The sequence below is a fragment of the Pinus tabuliformis genome, chromosome 8 (genome assembly GCF_031772625.1).
Source record: "Pinus tabuliformis cultivar Carrire ecotype Pingquan chromosome 8, CPIR1, whole genome shotgun sequence".
Lineage (NCBI taxonomy): Eukaryota > Viridiplantae > Streptophyta > Pinopsida > Pinales > Pinaceae > Pinus > Pinus tabuliformis.
This window is the reverse complement of record NC_142294.1, coordinates 1039908345-1039935580: the sequence shown is the minus strand read 5'-3', so window position 1 is coordinate 1039935580 and position 27236 is coordinate 1039908345. Positions and strand designations below refer to the sequence as shown.

Sequence of the window (27236 nt, the reverse complement as noted above, 5' to 3'; positions counted from 1 at the left end):
CAAGGGGAGATGGGTACTCGCCCAATCTCACTAAATCACCCGAGTGTTTTCGTATTAGGGCTACCAAGGAAGTAGAGAACCGGGTCCCAACCTCTCATATAAGAAGAAATATCAAAATCCAAGATGCCCTCTAATGGCCTCCTCCTCCTCTTTTTATAGATTTGATGGACCCCTCTAGAAGCTCCTATTTTATTATTATTTTAATCATTGAACACATTTCCCTTGATTAAAATATTATTTTTTCTTTTTAATGTGGGAAAATGGTAAATTGGCCACCATGCCTCCTCAAGCCACTGAAAAACACTTCTAGCCATCCCATCTTGTACCATGGTTCGATTTCTCACACTATGCTTTGATACCATGCTTTGATTCTTCCCATGGTTTGATTTCCCTTTTTGGTAACCTCCACAACTTCTGTTCACCTTAACTTTTTCTTCTTTTCCTAAGTCCCAACCATTTCATTTTCTCCAAAATTTATTTAATACCTTCACAACTTATTTCTCGTAATTTTATTTATCTTAAAATATTTATTATTCGCCAAAATTGCAAAATTGAGAATTTCCCTTAGCAAAATTATTAATTGGGGACATTACAGTCCTCCCCACCAAAAATTGTTTGTCCTCAAGCAATGCTTGAACAAGTGCCCTCTTTGACTTTTGATCACCATTGTAACAAGTGCCCTTTCTGTTGTGCATTATCATGTTATGTTGTACATAAATACGCATGCCTGCACTCCTCTGCATAACACTGAAATCTAAGGCACAACTTTGTGCACCACTGGATACCAACGCTCACTGTCGTACCACCCTGTACCATATGGCATCCCATATGTGTCAATGCATCTGCCACTCCACTAGCAAACCCGATGTGGTGTAATTCGCTCCTCCCACTCCATGGTACAAATACATGCACCACAACACATCGCCATGCATCTACGTGATCACCTACAAACCACTGCTCGACACCGCATGCTCCTACACGACACTGGATTCCATGATCTAAAGTTGAGATAGTACGTGTCGGCCTGCTACCTACCAGTATCGCCACCTCCATTGTCGCATCACCATACACTCTGATGTATGGGCCTTTCCTCCAAAATCTCCCTGAGAGACACGAGAGGTGAATCCCCCTATGTACTAGTGGTGATGACACCACTATGCTGCTCCTCCATGACCACTATGCCCCACATAACTAGGGAGAACCCTCAGCCCCATACAAGGCACTATCTGGCAGCCTGCTAATGCCACCTCCTCTGAAAAACTCCTGTCGAGGTATGCTAATCATCCTGTGACTCCATGCACAACCAACATGCTCAAACAACTTGCGGAGTCTACCTGCTCCCCTATCAATCCAACCCGTCACTAATGTTGATGGAGATCTGAAAGTGTGTGGATGCTCAGTCACTGGATCCATCACACTGCCAATGCCCTCACCAGCCACATCCATGATGTGGTGGGGAATTCCACCTAGATCCCAACAATCGCCATCCTGCATCTCAAGTATATGGTAGGAAGCCCCACCTAGATCCCAATGCCAACCTGGGCCTCCAGCATCCCCAATGTCTAGAAGCTCCTATTGAGCTTCGCTCTTAACTACCATCGTCTCCATAAATATAGCCCACTCCACTGGGTACCAACTCAGAATCTCACGCCATCCAACCCCAAGGGCATGGTTGAATGCATGTGTACCCGTACGCACAACAACTCCAACCTGCAAACGTTGCACCCTGCGCAACTCATGTTGTCTCATCTCACAATCTCGGTCAACACACGAGATCTGTTTAGGTAACTCTGCCTCCCTCTCACCAATGTGCAGAGGTAACCTATTAGTGTTGCAAGCCCCATCTATATATGCTTGAAGAGGGCTGCTTTGATGCTCCAATGTGTACTCCTCTAGTTGTGTCGCTAGGGAATCCAACCGCTCCCCAATGTGAGCCAGTTTGATCGTTGTCTCGGCACAAGCTACTCTCATGCCATCCAGCTCCTTGTTTTGTTGCACAATGGTCTCTCGGACTGTCGTGCCCTTCCTTTTCAATGTTAGAAGGCCAGACTAGAGTTGTTGAAACCGCTGTGGGTGGCTATCATCTGTAAACTCAGTCACAACTCTAGATATCTTTGTGTCCCCTGACACCTCATCAACGGGTGTATGCTCAACTGTCTCCACCAATATGTCAACGAGCCTACTGAAGGAAACTCCAACAAGGGTGGCTCATGTGTCACATTGGGTGTATCAATGCGCTCCTTACAATAATGCGTGCCCTCAATATCCTGCTCAACCTCCTCCTTAAGCTTGCTGTCAATGTACCCCGGCCCTAGGCCCCACAATAGGAAGTAAGATCTCCTCCTGGTCCCATCATCTAACTGCTCTCATCCTGTCCACTCCTCTTGAGGAGGTTTGGTGCCTTGATTCTGTTGACTTTTCCCACATGGTGTAAGTGGCTTCATTCCCGTGGCATGCGCACCTCTAGTGCCTCTGTTATAAGGATGAAGATAGTTTGGTTTTATTCCCTTACTGATACACAATTGGGCTAACATCTCTTCATTGTTTCTAAGGATCTCCTCCATGATTTCCTGTGTACTCCTCCCCTTTTGCGTCATTGTAATATCCACAAATTTCACCAATCACTATGCATGCATGCCTACACCTCCATGATCTTGCTAGCTTCCCCAGAGCTGGCGAAGATCATGCTTTGATACCACTGTAATATCCCATTCTAGGAAACACGATGAATACCAAAACATGCACTAAGCTATAGCAAGAAAATACAACCATGCAAGCACAACTTTTACACTAGCAGAAATAGATCAATAAACCATAGAATAGCAGCAACAAATCTGAGCGATTTTATTAAAAATTCTTTGGATCTAAGTACAATAGAGTAGAATGATAGAATCTAGGCTTGCTAATGAAAGCATACAATACCCTGGTGAATATCTAAGCAAAACTCCAACTGAAATGGCTCAATCTGTCCCAATATACTGCGTAGAAAGTTGCTGCTATTGGAGGCGAACTATGATTTATACCATCAAATTTGCTCCAAACCCAGAGAAATCTTGGGCTAATTCCAGTTGACCCAGAAAGCCCCAAAATGTGCAAATTACCCAGAAAATAATGTTGTTGTTGCTACTGCTACTGCTAGAGGCAAACTGCAAAATGACCCCTTAAAGCTGCACCAAATATTATGAAAAATTATAAAGAGGCTCCTCACACTCCAACCAATAAAACCCAAAACTCTTTTGAGCTAATTCAAGCTGACCCAGAATGCTCAATCAGTGCGAAAATCCCAGCTAAACCAACAATTCTCCTTGCTATAAGAATGAGGATTTGAGACCCAAATATTGCCCAGAAAATCTGAAATTTTAACGACGAACTCCTCTCACAAAAACCGAAAATTATTGGGTTGAATCCACCAATCACTGAAACCCGAAAATTTGCGTGTAGTCCTTCACAGTCTACCAATGAGCTACAAAAATCAAACTGCTACAAAAATGCACAATTTTCCTAAAGGGAAACACTCCTCCAATTCCCTGCAAAATTCCTTCCTCAAACTTCTGGGCAAAATCAACTCCAATACCTGGTAAGCACTATTGTTCAACCCTTGCAAAATAGTTGGAAATCCAACCCACAATAGTTGATCCTCCAATGAGCAACTTGAACTGCCTCTGTGCCCAAGGAGTGACAAACTAAGTGAATACCTGCAATAAAGTTTTGTGGAAATCCTGAATTGGACTCCCCAAATTACCTCACTATTGAGACACTTGAAGTTCTTCGAAAGGGTGGAATTCCACTTGGAAATTCATTGTGCTAAATAGCACTGGTTGACATGGCTAAGCTGCCCAAGCAAACTTTCCAATTCTGAAATAAAATGCCAAAAGAGAATGATCAAAATGAGGATCTAGCCTTCATTTTATCGTTGTTTTCCTTTAATCATACCATGGTTCGATTTCTCTCACACTAAGCTTTGATACCATGGTTTGATTTCCCTTTTTGGTAACCTCCACAACTTATGTTCACATTATTTTTTCTTCTTTTCCTAAGTCCCAACCATTTCATTTTCTCCAAAATTTATTTAATAATTTCACAACTTATTTCTTCTAATTTTATTTATCTAAAAATATTTATTACTCGCCAAAATTGCAATATTGAGAATTTCCCTTAGCAAAATTATTAGTTGGGGACATTACAAAAATTAACATGGTAATAGAGCCCATGTGAAGGCAAAGCCCAAGCAAGAGAGAAAAGCAATCCCTAAGAGATCTGTTGAACAAAGATTATTGGACAAGTCTCCTTGGCCTCTACATCTTAATTCAAGATTGAGTACAAACTTAATGACAAATCTGACTATCATGCATGGAAGATGACTTTGGACCTGACTTTATAGGAGTATGAAGTATTGGACTATGTGCAGGAAAAAGTGGTGGAGCCTCCTTCAAATGCACCGACTACTGCTAAGACGAAGTATAGAAAAGGTAAGGTCAAAACAAATAAAATTTTGATTGACTCCATTCAAAAGCATTTGGTTGCCTATATTTCTGATTTGGGAACTTCTAAGGAAATATATGATAAGTTGGTTGGGATGTTCAAAGTGAACAATGCAGGTTCTCGATTCTCTGATATAATCCTTGAAGCTAAAGGCAATCAACAGTGAAATAATTTCCATCAACAGTTATGCAAAAGATTTTGAATCCTCTTAGACAATTTAACTTGCACCATCACTCTCTAAGAATTCAATACAGACTCTAACCTGCTCATGTGCCAAGATTTGCACAACAACTTATGTCGTTATCATTCGTAAGCAGCTACAGATTTATGGAATCCAAATTAAGAAATTCAATGTCAACATTCTCCTCCCAAGGATCCTATTGGAAAAACTTTAGGAGATCATTAGTAACAAAAGGATTTTAAGGAATGCTAATAAGTATGACCATGATATCCTTGGTCCTATTATTGAGAACTTCATTGGCTATTGCATAGGTCTTCACACCTCCTGGCCACATTCTAAGGCTTCTTAGCCTCTGCTCCATCAATATTGAGGCATTCCTAAGGTTAATAATAAGACCTTTCAGCCCATCTTTAACCAGACTGAGGCCTTTTGGCCCTCAACAAAAATCTATCCTGAGGCCTTTCAACCCCCCTGTCACAATCTTCTAGGGCTTCAACCCTTAGACAGAACAACGTGTTTTGACAGCTCTTCTTCATAGTCAAGGCCTAGGAGGATACTCGACCTCCTTCACAAGGATGATTTCTACAAGCTCAAGGCAGATTCAACTATGCAAACTCAACCATGTTTTCATGAGACTTCTTTATGATCCAAAGTCAAAACATGATCCCAAGCTCCCTTTGTCTTCCATTTTGAGAGAGATAGACAAGTTGTTGAATAACCTTCTTCAAGACAAACTTTTCAAAACTTTGTTGGTCTTCAACCTCGCTTTGATACCATGTTGATTTATTAGGATTTCCTATACTGATAATTATTTCCAATGATTTCTTCATTATTTATGTTGTCATTTCATCATTAAGCAATTATACTTGGAAAAACTTCAACAGTAAAGACAATAATGACAGTATAATCATGAAGAGACAACCAAACATAAGAGACACAAAATTTATCCTAGGAAAACCCTAGCCAACGAGAAACCCAGCAACCTTTTCTTAGAGAAATAATCCAATTCAACAAGAGATACAATCTGAACTTTCCAGTCAAATAAAGTCAAACTGACCAGTAACCAAACTCAAGTCATATCTGGTCAGACTATGATAAATTCAGTCTCCTTAAATTTCAGCCTCATATACCTTCCTCAAAATTTGGACTGTTACCTGGAAAGATACTCAGTTTGTTGCCTCAAAGGAATCTCGATTTATTGCCTCAAAATTCGTCCTTTCTAAACTCCCACGTGTGAACAAAAGATGAGTATATGTGCTCCAAATCTATGCCAAGATGAGGAGGACAAATTGCCTTTATATAGTGATTTAATGAGCCCGAATAGGTGTGTCTTTTGGGGTTGGCCGACTTGAACTTCTTAGAGCCGACCTTAAAAAAATTAATTTAATTCAAATCTTAAATTTGATTTTCTCTCCACTTTAAATTTATTAATCGCCGACTAGAGTAGCTGGGAATACCGACCGCAGCTACCCCAAAATTCAAAACTCTTGCCTAGTAGGTAAAAATCTCCCTAATGCACTAAGGGAATATCTAAACAAAAGAAGCCAATTCATTAAAATAACCACAAATTCCAAAAGATCTGAGACCCCAACAAGCCAACATCAAGCATGACCAAGAGGGGCAGTGGGTGTTGGGGGGTTTCGCTAAAACAATGTTTTGTCGCTCGGATTGTACATGCACCACGACAACGGCTCAAGGCGTGAATTGTCACTCTGATCCTCACCCACTTCATTCTAGCTGTCTCCCAACAGCAGGCTATGGGGGGTAATCCCTATGGAAATGAGAGGATGAAAGACAAGTTGGGAACCAACTTATCTCAGAGACACAGTTGAGTGGCCTAGCTACTTAAGTTAAATTTAGCAAGATCAATGATTAGATTAGATTTAGTATGAGACCAGTGCCTTATGGAGTCACAATTCTTACTTATTGTAAATTAATATCAAGTAACCAGATGGACAACCGCTGCTTAAATGACTTACTAACCTGTATGCTTGTGCAAATCCTAGGGTCTAGGTGTAATGCAGGGATCTTAGTTACTTTTGATTATATGCCTAATTCAGATAAAACCTTCTCTTAATTGTTTCGAAGCTAGGCTCCAAGATAGGTTGTGGGAAGGAGGCTAACAGTTAGCAAACAAAGGCTTGATTATATCTTCTGTTAGGCTTCTATCACCCGATGCCTCTGGTATTGCAAAGACTATGGCTTTGATGACTACAAGGTCGTCATGTTAACCACCGAAGATTTGTTAAGCCCCTCAAGCTAGAAGAGAAGGGTGGCCCTAGGTTTTTATCAACCAAGCTTATGCTTGGAGGTAAATTAGTAAGTGCAAGACTAGTCCTAGAATAAGATGCAAGGCTTATGAGTTAGTTTTGAGTTAAGATTGTTTAAGTCTTTAAGTACTTAAGTTATGATCAGTCTTTAATGAGAAGAGTACTTAAGAATAATTAGAAGACAATCTTAAAACACAATAATTAGAAGACAAACTTAGAACAAGACAAGTGCTTAATAATACAAGTGTCAATGTTAAACAATAGATCAATCCACAAGATGCTTAACAATTAAAGGAACTTAGAGAACTTATCCACTTATCAATTGGCCAATGGTTATCAACACAAAATATCAATCACAATTACTCAAGATATTCTGATGATGATTTTATAACAAGATTACCAATGACCTTATATCAATGTTATAATGCCAATTGGATGCCAAAACACATATAAGAGAGAGATGCTTCAATTTAGATTTCAAATTCCCAAAGTAACTTAAACCATCAACAAGATTAGAGAATTAGAGCTTAGATACGTGAGTGATTTAAGTGCAAGAGTTTGACAATTCTTATAGCCAAGACAAGACAAACAAGTGTTAGATTCCAATGTGTGGGCAACAATTCTTCTCCAAAATTAATTACTTAGAGCATGAAACAATAAAAACCACTTATGATGAATTATTTGGTGTATATCAAATGTAAAAACTCTTATTACAATAGTGATAAAATTATGCAATTAGTGAGCTATTAATGGAATGACTTATGCCAAAGAGTGCCCAAATTTTATCAAATGCTAGAACAATTTTCCCAAACTAAAAAATTAGATTCTTGCCCTTTAAAATGCAATATTCAGGAAATATCAAATTTGATTATTCAGTTATGTTCCAGCAAGCAAATGATTAGATCCAGGCTAGATACTGAATGCCCAAGTAGCCAAAAAAACACTAGCAAAATTTAGCAGTGGACTTATTAAGATGTTAAGACCACTTAGATATGATTTTGGTGCACATATATCACTATTATGAAGAATTTATGACAGTTGAAGCAGAACAGAGATAAAATGAGGGTTTAGAGAGCAAACCCTAGGCCCAAGGCCTTGTAGATCACTTGCCCAAATTGACCAAAATTTTTCCAATGAGTATGTCACCTGAAAACACAAGTTTTGAGTCAACTTTTTCCTGCAAAATACACCAAAATTTAGTCTAGAAACTTCAGAGATGAGCAGAGGGTAAACTAGGACTAGGAGGAACTAACACTAGGCCCAATAGGGCTAGCATTGGGCTAGAAAAGGCCTAGAAGGCCTAACGGCTAGGGCTAAAGGCTAAATGAGGGCTAAAAAGGGAGCAAAGAGAGGCCAAAAGGGAAGACGATTGGCATAGGAGGAGAGAGAGAAAGCCCTAAAGGGGTTGCAGCTAGGCCTTAAAGGCCTTAGGAACCCATTGCAAGCCCTCTAGGGCTGTCATCTAGGGTAAAGGACGGGGGCCGAGGCCTCCTAGGCACACGGCCAGGCCTAAAAAGGCCTTAAATCATTGTCGCAAGGCCTTAAAGGAAAGGTCGAGACCCCTAAAGGCTACGGCCAACCCTACAAGGGCTAGAAAGGATGATGTTAGGGATTCTAAGGCTGATACAGGGGCTTAAAAGGATAACGCTGGCCTTAGAGAGGCTAGATCTGGGCTCGAGAGGCTTGAAAATTGAAACCCTTGATTCAGAAAATTTTATTTGCTTCAGGTCTGCAATTCTGTTCAATTTCTTCAATGGTTGGCCCTGCGAAAAAAATTGGAGACTAGATCTTACCCTCAAGGGACTAGATCTAGCTCTATTTCAGCTCTTGCACTTTATTTCACCTGCAAAAATGGAAATAAAATCCCTGAAACCCCAATATATACAAAAAAATCTTAAAACCCCAAACCCCAATTAGGAAAAATAATCTACAAATATATTATACAAATATACTTACAAAGTTTACAAATATACAATGCTTTTTAAAAGAAATTTTGAGAAATATTTTTTTATGGAGTTTTTCTTTGATAAATGGCTAATAATACTTTGGAAAATGAATGCAAGTTATAGCCTTAGCGAAGTTAGATAAACCACAACAAATATCTGAAGTCCAAACAAACGGCTTATGCCCACAATTTGTGAACTTGGAGCCCAGAGACTAGGGAACCTATAAACACGATATATCTTCCTCAAGAAAGCTTTTTAGACATATGGCGAATCGGATCACCTAAAATAGACCCAAAATCTATTAATAGAATGTTCTTATCACCATCTAATGAAAAACAAACTTCTGAAAAGATATTAAGCACAATATAGGAAAGCCCGTACCCAGCACATACCACAAATCGGTGAATAATAAACACTATGAACTACATCCCAAAGTCTTTATTATGATTCAAAAAACATTCCCAGCGGAGCAGTAGCGTTACATCAGCTTTTCTACAGAATTTTCTTAGCTAAAAAATATGATGGCTTGAGACTCAAATGACTCTCTATTTATAGATAAATCCTCCAAGTGGAAAAATAACGGCTAGTTGGCTTGATCCTAGCTTTGAGGTGAGGTTGGAGGGAAAAATAAATGAATCAATGAGATGAAAAACCTCTTAGGATGAAACTCTTGCCAAAATAATAGGCTTACCTAGGTTGTTACATACACACACGGTCTTCCTAGCATCATTTACATTATAAATTTGCAAAATGGGTTTATGATGACACAAAATGTTGATGGTTGATGACCTCGATCTTTTGAAACAGAAGGTACATCTGCTTCCTCGATATTTTTACAAAATGTGTGCAACGCAATGGACTTTCATGAATAATAGGCAAACTGCAAATAGTGAACCAATTATATAAGGCAAATGCTAATGATGAATGTGTAAATTTTACAAATCATCTTTTGAATCACTAATTTCTCTTCAATGCAACGTTTTTACTTTAAAAGACCATACAAAGACATAAGATTAAGTTATTCCAAATGATGGTGCAAAGATGTATGACGAAGTTATGTTAAAAGATGGTGAGAAGAAGTTGCAAAAATGCAAAGTGCATAAAAAATTAAAGCAACAAATAGAAGAAGCTAAAACTTGGGCTCAAGTGGTAAAGAAACCGTTGGTTGAGCAAAAAGAAACTATGGAGAGACAAATCAAGAGGCAAATAAGAGAAGAAAAAGCTAGGCAAGACAAGGCCACAAATGTCATCATCAAAGGCTTGAAAGACTATGGAGAAAAAGAAAAAACAAATATTTTAGCAAGGGATTTTCTCAAGGACAAGTTGAATTGGACAAGTTATATTCAGGAAGCAAATAGGATTGGTAGGAAGGCAGAAAATGGAAAGGATAGATATGTCAAAGTTTCATTAAAAAATATAGAAGACAAGATGGATATCCTAAAGAATAGAGGGCTACTTAAAGGGACTCATATTTACCTAGATGATGACTTGACACTTGAACAACAAGACGAATGAAGGAAGGAATAGGAGAAAGTGAGATCAGCAAGAGATGCAGGAAAATGGGCGTGGCAGGAAGATGGGAAAGCCCAAGTCAGCGAGTGCTTAAGAAATCAAAAATAGGGATTCGGAGCTCCCCGGGAGTAATTAAACATGGTAAGTTGGAATTGTAGAGGTTACCCGTGGAGGAGAGGACCGGGATTGGGGCCCATAGCAGAAGGGAAAGACATCATTATCCTTACAGAAACCCATGAACATGATGGTTCGAGGGTTCCAAAATTCGAAGGATACAATAAAATTTAAATGCGGAACGAAGAGACTAGTACAGGGAAAGGGCATGGAGGGATCACCATTCTAATAAGAGAAATGTGGAGTGGAATAGTGAAAGTGGAAAAAGAGGATCCAAATAAGCAATTTATATGGCTAAATATAACAAACAACAAAGTAACATTCAGGCTGGTTATATGTTACTTCGCCCCAAAAAACTCAAAGTTCTACAAGAGGACAAATTTAGATAAAGAAGACCCTTATGCTTCTTTAAAAAGAGATATTGTTGCTTTCAAGAGTTTAGGAGGTATAGTTCTAATCGGCGACTTTAATGCCCGAACAGCAAACAATCAGTGCATTCAGTTGGGAAGTGATGGGAATTTGGACAACAATCCTCTTTGGTTAGAGGAGAATGAAGAGCACACGTGGAAAAGGACTTCTCAAGATGGGAATGGGAGTGTGTCGCACTTTGGAGCTGAGTTGTTAGGCTTATGTAGCCTCCATGACATGGTAATTTGCAATGGCATGAAAGCTTGGCCAACATCCGGTGGCATCATGTGTAAAACATACAATGGTCAAAGTGTGGTGGACTATGTAATATGCTCTCAGAGCTCTATTTGCAATTTGTTAGAGTTCAATATTGAGGCTTGTCCTATTGAGATGAATTCTGACCATATGCCTCTCTATATTAAGTTGGGCATACACTCAAGTGGGATACAGGAAGGGCAGACCCAACAATACCATAAGAAAGTGCATGCAAATGGAAGAATCCTCATAAATCAAGAAAACCAAGATCTCTTTGTTGCTGCTCTAGAAAAACACTTTCAATGGGAAAAAATCAACACAAAAAACAAAGAAGACAATGCAGAAATAGAATGCATTGGCAACAATATGTTGATCCCTCTAATCCACAAAGCCTTAAAGGTGTGCAAAAGATCTTGGCCTAAGAAGAGGGTCTCAAACACCTTTCCAACTAATCCTTGGTATGATGAAGAGTGCAAGGCTGCTAAAAGATCCCTTAAGGGGAAGGAGGCAGACAATGAAAGCAGGAAAAAGTATAAAAATATGATAAAAACAAAAAAAGAAATTTATGTGACTTCAAGAAGAAATGAATTAATCTCTTTGGGAAAGCACAACCCCAAAGGATTTTGGCAGGAACTACAACAAAAGAGAAAACAAATAGATAATAATATCTCGGATACTCATTGGTTGGAATATGCAAAGCTTCTCTATGAGAGAAATCAAGAGAAAATTAGCCCCCCCATAATCAACTCTACCACTGTGTTATTTTCAGTGGAGGATGTCAAGCGTGGCATAAAAAATTTAGCGAGTGGTAAAGCCCAAGACATTGATGGGTTATAGTCAGAGTTCTTAAAATGGGGTGTTGAGATATTGGCCCCAATCATCAAAAGGGTCTTCAACAACATCACCCAAGGCAATTTTCTAGTTGAATGGACAACAAGTGTCAATACTCTTCTTGGAAATTGTTTGGGAGCATGATGGAGAGTAGAATCGGTAGTTGGGCAAAAAAATAGGGTAAAAGAGCAAAAGGACAGGCTGGTTTTAGGCCAAGGCACTCTACAATTGATCATTGCATCACTCTTAGGCACTTCATCGAAAAAGTATGGGACATTCAGGGTGGGGAAGCCTTTTGTTGCTTTGTTGATTTCAAAAAAGCTTTTGACATTGTTCCTAGGGATAAGCTTTGGAGAAGAATGGAAGAGCTTGGAATCCCAAATGAATATAGAGTTGTTGTCCATAAACTATATGAGAAAGTTAGTGCTAAAATCATAACTAAAGAGGGCTTTTTAGAATACTTTGATAGTGACATTGGGGTCAAGCAGGGGTGCCCCCTTTCCCCACTCTATTTGGTTTATATATTGATAAGCGAATGGCTAAACAACACCAGTGGAGAGGGTATTCAACTAGCATGGTATGTGGTGAAGCTACTTTTATATGCTTATCTTAATTGTAAAATTTGCCCATGGTTTGAGAGAGCATTTGAAGGCCTTAGAGCTCTTCTGTCAGGAGGTTGGGATGCAAGTAAACACTAGCAAAACCAAAGTCATGATCTTCTCTTTGAAACGGAAAAAGCAACAGGTTAGCTTCATATTTGAGGAAAAACCACTAGAGATAGTGGAAGAGTACAAGTACCTAGGAATTGTTTTTCACAACAAGCTTAGTTGGGAGACATGCATAACTAAAAGGATCCAAGGGGGTTGGAGAGCTTCTTACCTTCTTCAGAACAGATGCAGGAAAGCAGAATTATGGGACTGGAGAACCAAGAAAACTCTTTTTGGAGTGTTGGTTACCTCGATTGTCCTATATGGATGTGAAGTTTGGGGGAGCAGCATGTCAAATCACAAGTGGAGATAGCTAGAAAGAATTCAAAAGCACTTAATCATTAGTAACCTCAAAGTCAAGTCAACGGTCCCATATGAGATCCTGCTAGCTGAGGCTGGAATGTTCCCAATGGAGGCTTCAACAATCATTCGTTTGTTAAGTTATCTAAAAAAGGTGGAAAGAATGGAGGCACATCGTTGGCCCAAGATGATTGTCGACGGTAGCAGAGGAGCTCAAACGTAGGAAGAAAACTTGGAAGAAGCAAAATGATAAATGGATGAGCAAATGGGGAAATAGTTGGCAAGATTGTCCTAATTCTAAAGAGGAGATTAAAAAATGGGTGTTTAAAAAATTTAGGACTGCCATGTGGGAAAAACAAGTTCGCTGAAAAAAGCGATATATGTCAAAAACTTCAACCCATCACAATCACATGAAGAAAAAACTTATTTGAGCGCCGCAAACAAGGGTAAGGCTAAAATTTAAATAGCGCAGCTGCAGACCCGATCTCACCATCTTAGGTGTGAAACAAGTAGATGGATAACCCCCAAGGAAGAGTGGGAAGAAAGAATTTGTATCTTTTGCAGGACAGGAGCAGTTGAAACCGAGTGGCACTTCATCATGGAATTTTCAGCTTATGAGGACATTCGTAATCAGTTTGAAAGTGGTCTAAAGGTGGACAGTTTGAGCACGTTGTTTGAGGAAGCAAAGCTTCACAAAACCGTGATTTTCTTGATCAAAATTCACGGCAAAAGGCTTGTTCCAGAGGGAAACTTGAGAGTGTGATGTCTTGTCTGATGTGGAGTTTGGGTCCCTTAAACCGTGGGGTCTCATGGTGGTCATTAAAATATATCTTATCTTATCTTACATTATCTTACAGTATACAAAAACATAGAAGATGTTAGGCTTAAGCATAGTTGCATCAACTCTCAAGGACAGTGGGAGGAGTTTTATGGATTGTTGGAACTTAGGAGGTACCTTCATCTTCGAATCACCAAGTGATAAAGGAATAAGGAAAAATAATAATTATTTAAAATGAAAATAAAAATAAAAAATATTAGGAATTCAATAAGTTTAAATACACAAAGTAATAAAGGAATATAAGTGTAAATAACTTTTGAGCATTTGTATCAATAGGATTTATTTTAGGTTGTTGGGAGGAATGATTGTCATCGACTTCACCCAAGTTGTTGAGTTTGAACAGCTCCTTGAAGAGGAAAACATGTATGACCCTCACATCTCCCGGATGTCCCCATTTTCCCGATAAATATACTAAGCATATGGGGACATCACCTGGAAAAGGAGATATCCTGCATCATTCCCTACCCTTTCGGGAATGGGAGGGAATGGGGATACATCTCGAGTGCATATTGGCTGATAGAATATCAAGCCACTGTTCTTTCATGCGAACCCTCCTTGAAAGCTGAGAAAAGCATTGCATCATTCCCCAACCTTTGGGGAAAGGGATGGAATGGAGATCCATCTCGAGTGCATATTGGCTGACAGAATTATCAAGGCACCGTTCATTCGTGTGAACCCAGCTTGAAAGCTTAGAAAGCATAATTTTGTACCTATGGGGTTGTATTTAGTATTGTGTAGTTAAAAATAAAATGTGATAACCGGTATATGTAGTTGCTCTGCCATAAAAATAAAACTTCGTAAAGTCAAAATATAATTATTGTTTATTAGTTTTATTTTTTGAAAAAAGAAATTACAATTCCGTCCACGTTAAAGTGTTAGAACGGCTCACGACAAATGCTGATGTCAACCCTACTGTTGCACTTCGAAAGTTTGAATGACTCTACTGTTGCACTTCGATGCTGGTAAAGCTGTACCGTATGAGAGAAGCCCAGACCACAAATGTATATAGAGAGGGAGATGTGAGAAATATGCTGTGGCATGAAAGTAAAATATAGAAAAAAAATCCAAAATCTAGTATCATAGGATAGGAAAAGGCTGGATTTTCGACATTTTTATTCACGAGGAAATGGTAAAACCATGACTTACAATGAGAATGAGATGGGGCTACAGTAATAGCAATATTCACGGACAACGACAAAAGCTCTACGCCCATTGCCACTGCCTCCTCTGTCAAAAAGCAAAGCTGGGGTTCTCTTACTTAAAAGATGTGAAAGAGCTTTTCGCGTTCGTAGATTGAGTCTACACTGCTAAAAGTTGCTGCAAAATCAATCGAACTCGTGCCTGCGTGTTTCCAGCCGGCCTGCCAGCATATCTAAAGTTGAGCCAAAAGAAGCAGTAGCGACGAGTAATTGTGGAATTGCCTTTGAAACCCCAAACCCAGATACGTTTCGAATTCTTCGAGTTGACTCCTGACGTTTAAGCTTTTGAACCCTATTTGGAGTCTGCTATGAAGATACGGAAACTATTCCTTGTTTGCATCTATCCATCTCTGCCTAGGATTACAAATGTTTGTATAAGCTGAAATCGCTCGTGCATTGTCATCTTACCAGTGATAGATGAGATGAGATGAGATGAGACGTGAGGGCTTCTCCACTCATTCATTCCCAACCATATAGATTCTCATCCTCCATCCAGCAATGATGTTCACTGTTATGTTTGGTACGTCTTTCCATTAAATCTCTTTTCTCTTTGCTCTTTATGCGCACGAGGTATGGCCACGTGGAAATTTACCAGCGATTTTAATATTTGTAATGACCCTGACCACTACAGTCTACGACCCTTGTTTGCTCAATTGCCTCCCGCTCAACAACTTTTACCTTTGCCTCGTTGGTGCCATCCAAACAAGTTTACCTTTCGATCCCTTAGGGGCCATCCAACTACTTTAACGCCATCAACACAGTGTGAAGGTTAACTCCATAACATTACCATGTGGTGTGAAGTTGCATGACTCAATTTGTGCTTTGTTCATTTATGATAATGGATAGAGTGATAAGGTTGACTTTTACTTTACATTCTTGTATTATGCTTCCGAGATGAGCTTTGGCGGTTGAGGATTCCGTTTGAGGATTCCGTTGGCTAAAAAAAAGGTTACGGACATTAATGATGCCTTGTGAGCTGGGTGGAAAGATAAAATGTAATTATTTACCTAATTTTATGGCGAGTTTAATGAATGCGCAAATGAATTTTCCTAATTAGTTCAATATTGAACCTGACTTGGACATTGGAAACCATTTTAATGTGTAAACATCTTTATAGTTACTTTTACTTAATCTTCCATTACATCCAAACAGTTTTGCAATATATTATTTTGTGTTGAGCATTAATAAGGTTTAGAATGTCAGTTTTATTATTTATTTTAATTAGAAACATGAGGTGGGGATACCTAAATTCTCCATCTCTTCACAAAGGTATAAGTGAAATGAATGTTTTGATGTTGATTCAAATATTGCACATTTTCAATTAAAGAGCATGGTATTCCCACATTGTATCTCTAACTTTACTATTAATAAATTAAAACTTATAAAAGACAAATGACATGTTGATGAAACTTATATCTCTTTAAGCACTCCCTCAAACTTGTCATAGTTGTAAAATTACTATTTTCAAGTATTCATTATATCCCCTGCAAAGAGTGATGTATATGACTCTTCCACTCTCATCTTGTATCTTGTGTGACCCTACCATTATGAGGGAATGCAAAGAGTGACGCATATGACTCTTCCACTCTCATCTTGTATCTTGTGCAACCCTACCATTATGATGGAAGACAAGGATAGAGATATCATTTCATGACATGCATCCTTAGGTATCTACCAACTTCCAACCCACTTCTTGGAGCACCCAACCTTCTTCATCTTTTCGTTCGAATCTTACATCACATGGATCATACATGTGCCATGTTATTTTTTGTATATTGTTATTATAAAGTGATTATGGATGCATGGTTATTAGTATTGTAATGGACATTGATGTACATTTTGGACGGGTACATTATTATTTTTCTATGGTAAATTCATAGACATGCATTCATTAGTAGTTTGATTTGGTATGGATCATTTTCGATTTTAGCATAAATGGATGAAATGATCACAATTATGTTACAAAATCATGTTTTTACTTCAACTAATATGACACAACAAATTGTTTGGGAAATTATTATTACTATGGTTCATTTTCTATTATGTGGCAACACATTTATGATTATTTTATGAATATATGTTTTTAATGTTAATAAATGGGTAGATATAAGGAAAAGAAACGAGGAATAAGGAAATTGATTAATATTTTCATAGGGGATCATAAGGTGGTGTAATATCTAGGAAATCATGACCCATGGAAGTTATTAGTGCATTAAATTTTTTCTAGGCGATGAGCCTCAACATTTTGAGTATACCCTTGACAATATCCTTGAACACATTCTAAGTTTAAAGTGACTTCACTTTCCTAAATACATTACTCGTTTTTATTCAATTATTATCGTTATTAAACAAGTAAATGCATTGCTTGTAATTTCTAATTACATATAAAAGTGAGAACTTAAAGAGGCAAAAGAGGGAGGATGAAAGGTGTGCTAAAATTTGTTTCTTGTAGAAAATCATGATGTTGTTCATTTCCACGTGATCCAATTAGTAGGATCTAACAATGTTGATGACAACCAAGACACTCTACAACGATATTATTGAATGTTTGGATCAAAACTTTCTCTCATGAGGTTCAAGTATATTTTGTTTTATATTAAATTGAGAGTCATTTGTGTTATGCGTTTGCTTAGTTCTAATTGGTGATTGATTTATAGAAATATCCTATCCAATGAGAGTGATATTTCATCTCTCTAAAGTCACTAATCTAAAATGGATAATTATATAATTTGTTATTTATTTCGGTACTTTTTGGGTGGAAAAAGTGAAGTTATTAACTTATAAAGCCCATTTTCCCCACTTTGGTGATTTGGGGTCTAAAACACTACAAAAAATCCTTGCGTTTAGCTCCCTTTTTTGCTCCCTTTTTTGCTTCGAAGAACTGTTTTAGTGTATTTTTCTCCTTTTTTTAAAAAGTCAGCGTTATTTATCAGGATGGACTATTTTTGGCATTATTTGTGCTATCCAAAACATTTAGGCATTAAATCAAGCACTAATAGTGCCAAAAATAGCATTAGAAATTGTGCCAGAAATTACTCCAGAAATAGCGCCAGTAATAGCGTTGGATTTAGCTCCCCTTTAGCGGATTCATTAGCTTCCTTTTTAGCATCGGATTTCGTGTAGGGTGTGGCTAAATAGTTAATTAATTGAGGTGTTGGGGGTTAAGTGGATAGGGGATTTGAGGATTATGGGATTTAGGGATTTGGGGTACAAGGATTAAGGGTTAAGGGATTAGGGGTTAGGGTTTAAGGGATTAAGGGTCAAGAGCTAAGGGATTTGGCGCTTACGAGTTAGGTAGTTTAATGGTTAATGGATTAGGGATTATGGGTTAAGGGATTAATGTTTAAGTGCTTAGGGCATAAGGGTTTATGGATTAAGGCATTAGGGCTTAGGGCTAAAGTATTTAAGGGTCGACGGCTTAGGGGTCAAGGGATTTAGGGCTTTTGCGTTAAGGGATTACTGGTTAACTAGGGTTGAGGGATTAAGGGTACTTTAGGGATTAGGGCTTAAGGATTTAAAGATCAATGTAGGCTTAGGATTAGGGCATTTAAGGCTTTATCATAACTCTCTTGAAATGTCATGGAACGTCTTCAAACACGCCCATCACTAATTTCATCCACTGATGTTGCACGATGAGCAGTGAATGGGGCCAACGTTAAAATTTCTTCAAACTACTCTTGTATGCATCAAAACTTGGCATGGTTAGAAGACACATGCCTTGACAGTATGCGAGAGTTTCAAGACTCAAGGATGCTTGATGTCCCTGCATAATCTTTGAAATCATCCATGTTTGCATCAACATTCATCATGGAGTCTCATTAGCATCATTTGGCATTCCCATCTATGGAATCTTTGTCGAAACTCTCTTGAAATGTCACGAAACGTCTTCCAACACACCCATCACCAATGTCATCCATCGATGTTGCACGGTGAGCAGTTAAAATGTTAATTTAAAACATATTATTGAGATTGAATATTCATGTTTTGATATGAAATAGGAAACTAAAATTGAGCTTTAATTTATTAAATTTTCATCTAATTCTAAGAGATTAAAATATTTTATTTTGTTTCATTATTTTATGTTTAGTTCTTGATAAAACATGTCAACCAACATTACAATGCAAACAATATAAAAATAATGAAGTTAACAAAGTTGCTTATTCAAATCATTGTGAGATACATGCATTAATATTTTATTAACTTTTATATACTCACGAACATATGTTGATACAAAATGAATGGAAGAAGAATTCAAGTAATCCTATTCTTTTCTGCCAACAATTCATGCCATATCTTGAACAATTTAATGATATTACAATAGAATACTGAAGCATTTAAGAATTTAGGCCATAGGAATCATCATTTTTTAAACATGGATTACAAATAATTCTGAAAATTTCAAGTCTTGGCCATTAACATCATTGTTTGCAACAATGTCATCCAACATATCATTGTCAATGTTCATATGATTTTTCAAGTAGTTAATATTATCATCATCCTCATCTTGACCTGCATCATCTTCATCATCATTGAGATCTTACCGTAGACCATCCATATTGTTACGAGATGTATTTGGATCATCAATTTCTATACCATCTGTATTGTTGTCTTCCATAACATCATCTAACTCTGTATTGTTTTCTTCTTGTGCTTGAACATAACCATCTTCAGCATCATCATGGATGTCAATTTCTTTGATGTTCCTTTAATCCCTCTTTCTCATTTTGTTGGCCCTCATTGTTTTGCTCAGTATCCACTAATGCATCATCAAATGCATGCCTTAATCTTGGATCATTGTGTATGACAAATATCCATTTCGGGTCCAGTATATCTTCATAGAATCTAGTATATCTTCATAGAAAAATACCTTCACATGAACGAGTACAAACATATATTAGACGTATGTTATAACAATTTTATTGATTAATAAACACATGTATATATTCGCAATAAAAAATGTATTAATAGATTATTGGTCACTCTTTGATTTAAAGAAATACCTTCTCATAATGAATTGGTAAAACATAAGGCTCCTTATCCTCTAGTAGGAACTTTGAGGAATCTATAGAAAACAATTCACTATGGGTATCATGTCTTTGTGTCCTCTCAAATTCTTCATACCATATATACTTAAAAATACAACATTTAAAAGAACAGTAATCCAACTCAATAATTTCTTGTATTTTCCCAACATTTTGTAGATTCCCTTTAATAATATTCCTATCTTTGGAGCTTGATCGACTGGATTGTTTGAAGTCAACCATCATGACACAATTGAAGGATCATCTCTTTACATCTACACGTTCTACATGATAATGTTAACCATATGCCCACATTGATGGATATTTCCTTGCTTGTGAAAGACCATTTATTTCAGTTAAAAAAAATATAATGATGAATATTAAAATACTTAATAGTGTCAAAACTGTAAGGAAACAATGTTATGTAAAATTCCAACTGTACCTTTATTTCACATCCTCTAAACATGTTGATTTCATCTTCTATTATGTTTGAATCTATACCTACATCTTCTATTTGATTTTGAATTTGTTCAGTAACCCATTCTAGTGTGCAATATTTGCCCCATTCCCCTTGCAGATCAATAGGAAATGGGGTATTCCTTAGGTTCGATATCTTAAATTTTCTCCTTGCTTCTAACACTTCTTCTCTCTTTTTATCATACAAATCAATCCATTTGTTCATCAAGCACATGGGGTACATAATGAACTTGTCGATTATAGCACTTTCGTCTACACCTATTACATGTCAACATGTTTATTTCAAACTCCAAAGGCCATGTTGTTAATTTGAAAAATAAATTACAAAGTAAATTAATGATTGCAATAAAAACAACCACAATGATCATGAGTTTACTTACTAATTTCTACTTGAACACCATTAGGTTGTGGTTTTTCTCCTTCAATAATATCTAATGCTCATTCTTCATCCCAAAATCATGGCCCATATTTGAAATCCTTACTAAGGAATTCACATAGGAAGATAAATGTCTCATTCAATACATACCCTTCAGCCATGCAACCCTTTGGATGTGCATTTTGTCGTGCATGTCTTTTTAGAGTTTTCATATAACTCTCAAAGACAAAAATCCTCTTCGTCGATACAACACCCGCCAATTCAATGTCATTGACTAGGTGTGTAATTAAATGGAGTTGTAGGTCCATGAAACTTGTAGGGATCTCCTTGGATGTCACCCACCTAATAGAAGAATAGTAAATTAGTATGAACCTTTAGGCACAAATTAAGATGCAATACAATATATTCGTGCCTCTCACACATGAACATTCCATACCACATACCTTACAAATGCTGACAATCGATTTATGGCATTCCTTAAGTCAACGGTAAGACATGAATCCCCTCTAATTTCCAATGGCATGATATGCTATCAAACATATTTATCAAAGGTCATTAGTTATTTTTGTCACACTAGAAAAATAGAGTATATTTAGTACCTAATCAATTTCACGAGTAAATGTTAAATGATGATATATAATACCTTCATAAAATTATGAAAATCATGTGTTTTAAATCTTGTGATATGTCCATCAGCTGTAAAAGCTTTATCTAATCGTGACCCATAGCCAATGGGTGTCCTTATTGAACATATGACATTTTTTAGTTGGTCTAACTCTTTCTTTTAAAAATCCATGGAGCTTCTGTGTATTTTTCATTTTCCCTGTTTGGCCACAAATGTTTTCTATCAAATTTGGTATGCGAAAGAGAAATATCTCTCCTCGAAGACAAGGTGTCCTTCTTTTTTCCTGTTATATGTCAAAATATTGAATTCAAGACTTTTTTTAAGATGTGCATAGGATCTAATAGGTGATATATTAATAGATCCTTCTAGTATGGGAGCTCATAAAATATGGATTTCCTTTTCATCCCTGCTGGCATCTTAATTTGAACTTTTTTCAATTCTTCAATAGAGTCACCCCCTTCAAAAAAATCATGCCAAGCTTTCAATTCAGCATCTTCATACTTCTTAAGCCAATCAACTAGTCCCATAATCACTGGAGGGTCTCTATTTTCAAATTTTCCATCAAATTGATTCTTATGGTGGTTTCTAAACCTATGATCTAGTGGTAGAAAAACCTTGTTGTTTGCATAAATAAATTGATGTATATATTTACAATACCACTCTTGAAATTTTTTTGTGCATCTTGAACATGAAAATATCCCATTTGTTTGAAGCCATGCAATTTAATAAGTAAGGTCGATAACATCAAATAGTAGTATAAAAGTAAGTATGAAAGTTGGGATGCCCCTGATTGGGGTGACGAAGTGGAAGCGCACAAGCATTATGACTGACAGAAGGAGAGGACGACCAGGACCGCCGACCACTGCCCACATGCTTGTACAGCAGGGCGTGGTGGCGTCCTGCATGACCGCTGGACAACCTAAAGGGAGAAGTGGCATAAGGCAGGCGATAATGAGGAGAGAGGGTGATGAGAGTGGTGGCGGCAGAAGGATGGGACGTAAGGTAGGTGTGAAGGGGTATGTGAGGGTGGTTAGTGTAGGGAGAATGAATAGAACGCAGAGAAGGGAAGACGGGAGCAGGGCAGCGCAGGCGTCTGGGATTTCTTCGGCTGAGCGTACTGTATCCGGGTATGTTTTATCCTGTCTCATTCCTGTAATTCCCATTGAGAATTATAGCATGTCGAGCGAGGGTGGCGAGCTCTGGTACTTTGGGAAGGGGTTGCCAAGGGGTAGGCCTGAGGACAGGGATGAGGGGCAAGGGGATAGCTTAGAACTACTGCCAATTAGGACCCAGGGCCTAGGCGTGCCCAGGGAGTGCAAAATTCTGATAAAGGGTTGGCCCTGGGAAACAAATGATGAGAATTCTCGGGTGGAATGGAGGTCAGAAGGCCTGGCCTCTTTCCTCAGACCACGTTGGGGGAGAGCCAAGGAGTCCCAGAGCGACAGAGAGGGGCTGAATTGGGTGGGAAATCTAAGAAAGAAAGAGATGCTTAAAGCATGGACGTGTGAAGATTTTTTAGTTCTAATGTTTCATGTTGATAACTGCAAACAGGGTTCTGACAATGACGAGATGGCTCGCCTAGGTAGAGGGAGACTGCAGGGGTTGAGGGCGATCGAGCCTGGCAGCAAAAGAACCTAGCACCTCGGAGACCTCAAATCCTAAAAAGGGTAGGAGACCCATTGATGTGGCGGTCAATGAGGCGGCCAAAGCCTACAAAGTAGGGACGGATGTCGGCATTCGTAAGTTGATTCAGGAGATGGAAGGTAGCATAATGGAGGAAGACTCAGAACCAGAAATGGAAGAATGGAGGGACTTTGTCCCTAACCCAGGGAACACTAGGGGCAAGATGTCACAATTTAAACAAACCTTGCAATTGTACTGGGTCATGAAGCAACTACTAGCCAGGGTTTTGGAACAAGTGGCGGGGGAGATGGCGGAAATTACCTGAGGCATGCCCGACCTCAAAAAAGATCTGAAGAATATGCATATTTTGTTGTTCATGCAGGATAGTAAGTTGGATAGGATCCAGCACAGAATCATGGGGTTGTCCCCGACACCGGGTGACTTTGCTGCAGCATTGGCCATCGTGGACTCCGAGCAAGATGATAACAAGGACTAGTTTTTGACAGTTAGGCTCTAGGCTATGCTGGACTTTTTAGCGGATAGCTTTTATTTTTCTTGTCTTAGTATGTTTGTTAAGACCTTAAACTGTATATCTAGCTGTGAAGTGTATCTAGCTTGGGTAGAAAGACTTGCTAGATGGCTTATAACAGGTTCAGGTTGCCAACAGACTTGGTTTCCCATTTGGGCAAGTTGAGGCCACCCAGATTTTGCATATGGAACAACTTGCTATTATAAATAGAAAAGAGGATCTACTTAAGCTTACAAAAAAAGTATGAAAGTTGGGATGAAAATAAATTATGAGTGTAAATACGTAAGTTTTTTTTATCTTAATGGAACAAACACCAAGTCATGGAAAATCATGAATAATCCAACATATCACACCATACAGCATGAAGGACCTATTTGATGGAGAATGTGATGTCATACATTCTTATGCCTTTCCATAGCAGGTGCATCTCATAAATAAAAGGTGCAAGATAAACATTCATTTTTTTAACTTGATATTTGTGTGGAACAATGAGAATCAGAATAAGGTGATCCTTTCTAACACTCATCCATGGGGTAATATTGTATACTATCAATTCAACTAGACAAACACTATAATTTGAGATCATGAAAGAGAATGTGCACACTCCATTAATTGCAAGACCAAACCTAATACTACAGAGTTCATCTTTCAATTTTCTTGGTCATTTTTCCTCTATGTGTTTCAATGCTTTGGAGTCGGTTGGAATTCGCATAAATCCATATTTACTCCTATTCTTTCCGTGTCATATCATTAATTGTGCAAGCGATTTGCAACAAACCATCCGTTGATGTCTAGGTATAATTAGCACGTGACGTAAAACCTTATTTGGAACTATAGGACCTTGTACATCTGTGTAATATCTCCTCTTTGCAAACAGGGCATTCTACCTTGTCTTTTATATTTATCTATGTATAAAATGCAATCATTTTTACATGAATGGATTTGCTTATATTCAATCCCCAACTCAACCAACAATTGGCACACTCTCTGCAAGTTGATGGCAACACATTCTCTTTAGGAAATATTTTAGTTTTTATTGCCCTGTAAGATTTCCAAAGATTAGATCAATTGAATGTTTGACTTATGATGAACATATTTGATATGCCAATCTCTATTATGACTATTAATTTACAATATATGGATTTAAAATCCCCTTCAAGAAATATAAACGAAGTTGATGAATGTTTATGAATTACGTACACCAATTGGCAATGCATTATAAGAAATAGATTTCAACTCACTTTAGTAAGGTGGTGAACCCTTTGTCTAACCAACCAAATAGTGACTTGATTTCTAATAATATTAATTTGCATTCCAATTTTGAGGTTCTACTTGCACTCAATTTGAACACGGTTGTCTTTGTTTCTTGCTTGTTGAAGTCTTTCAGGTTGTTATCATCAACATTACATTGGTGGTAATTACCCCTACTATCACCATTACTGCCAATCATATTACCATTATTGTCATCATTGTTTCCATCCCTAAAGAAACTTGTAAGCATTTCATTTAGTCCTTCTTCATGCACTGCATTTTCACTATCATGATCATCATCATTGAGGCTAGGTGGCATGTTATCAATGTATGCTAATCTCATCTATTGTTCAAATTTCTTAGGTGGTAGAGTTCTCTCTAAATATGATCTTTTCACTTTTGTATGGTTTAAAGGATGGTTTGGGTCGTCCCATCCAAATCTCGATAGCCCAATTGGATCTTAGGTATTAGTAGTTGTTCTTTCATCGTCATCTTCTACCTACTGTCAAACACAACCATTATTTAATGTTTGGCAAGAATTGAATAAATCATAAATGTATCAATTTCAAAGAAATATAATCAAATATCACTTAACAAATCCCATCCCATGTACTATAGTCTTGACCAACCTCTTCTTCAGTGCAATTATTTATTATGTCTAGAGAATCCATTGTCATATCCTCTTCCACCCACTATGTTCTTCATGATTTAACAGTTTTAGGTCCACGCCCATGTACATATGTTTTTTTTTTGCTAGTTGAATGCTTATGTTGTGCACTTGATCCAATCGCCATTTGAAATATCAAAAACATGCATTAATTTATTTAAAGATTGGATAATACACTATAAATTCTAATAATATTGTGAGAAAGGATGGACGTGTCACAAAATGCTTCCTAAGTTCTGTCAAAAATTGATTACCTGAAGTCCTGCGATATCCTTTGTGTCCTTATTTGATATGACACAATATGTTGCCATGGCCTCATCTTGCCCCTATAATACATAACATATTTAATGATGTTTAGTACACCAATTATATCATTTCAACCAATATGTTATCCAACACAAAACCTCACTTTACTCATATATTTGACATATTGATATCATGTTTTGGATTTGAAAAAAACAACAACATAGTTTATATAACTTTATCTCATCTATGTTGTAGCATTTGTGAATTCATAAACACCATCCTCCTTTGGTTGAGGTTGCTTTGTCTTCTTACCTTTATTGTATCTGCAAATTCCATATTTGATTCTATGGCCACCCACTTTCCTCTCGTTTATTTAGTAGGTCTACATCGTCCAAGTCCTTTTTCCATGGCCTCCTCTGTATCTTGTAATACACAACAATGACATTAGTCATATAGCATTTATGCACTTTGTTGTTGCTCTGTCCAATTGGATAAACACATAATCGATTTAAGCTCAGTTGGTTTTAACTACACCTTTCTAACTAAAATGCCCCTATTTTCAATATATACCATTTTTATTAATTTCTACTCCCAATATGGTGACATGACACAACTCTTATAAATCTTAGATGAGGATTATGAAAACTAATGGAATATTTTTTCTTTTCTTTTTTTCATATTTTCAGTTAACTGAATTCAAACCCTGCATACATAATTTTAAACCACCAAATATCTGTATTTTTGTATAATTTAAAAAAATGCTTTGACCCTATATGTTAGAGAATATACTATTTTCAAATTTTGATTTTTAAGTCTTCTAAATGAACTCAATATATAATACAATAATTAGTATAAGTTAACTTGTGGATGAGATATATTTTCAACACCACCACCCACCCTATAATAGATTAAGAGTGAGTGGCGGGATCGAAAATGTTTGTGTCACATGTATACATAATCACTAAGCAACATAACCTTTAAAGATGAAAGTGTTGTATGTAACTATAACTAGTGGATTGTTACGTTATGAGTGATTGGCTATTAGAATAAAATTAGAACGTTTGAAATCACACCAAATTCATTAGTGGGTTAGGAATATTTGACATAAAATATCTTCCATTGGGTTAAAACACCATTTACAGGGATTTACATCAACCAACATTTCAACTTATCCCATGTGCCTATGCACATTGCACATCCAATATTGGTATTCAAACCTCATAAAAAATAACAATAACATGAAAGCCTTCCACATCGAAATTGCAAAGTGCAAATATGACAATGAATACAATTTGGACGAAGAGAAAAAAAATGCAATATTGTAGGCACTAAATTAGGGGCAATTAACGACCCATTTGGCACCCCAAACTGACTACAT

General features: G+C 37.4%; 1 protein-coding gene across 2 annotated transcripts in view; it reads right to left on the bottom strand.

Annotated features, from left to right (window-relative positions):
- The window catches only part of LOC149238909 (ferrochelatase-2, chloroplastic-like), a 385049-nt gene extending 369441 nt beyond the window's left edge, over positions 1-15608 (bottom strand). Inside the window, exon 1 of one of the 2 annotated variants that reach the window (XM_089373228.1) lies at positions 14991-15608. In XM_089373228.1, coding sequence (XP_089229354.1) covers positions 14991-15057 — 67 coding nt within the window. In that variant the 5' untranslated portion in view covers positions 15058-15608. The remainder of the gene's footprint in view (positions 1-14990) is intronic. The other variant, XM_089373227.1, reaches the window with a different exon arrangement.
- Between the last annotated feature and the right edge of the window lie 11628 nt (positions 15609-27236).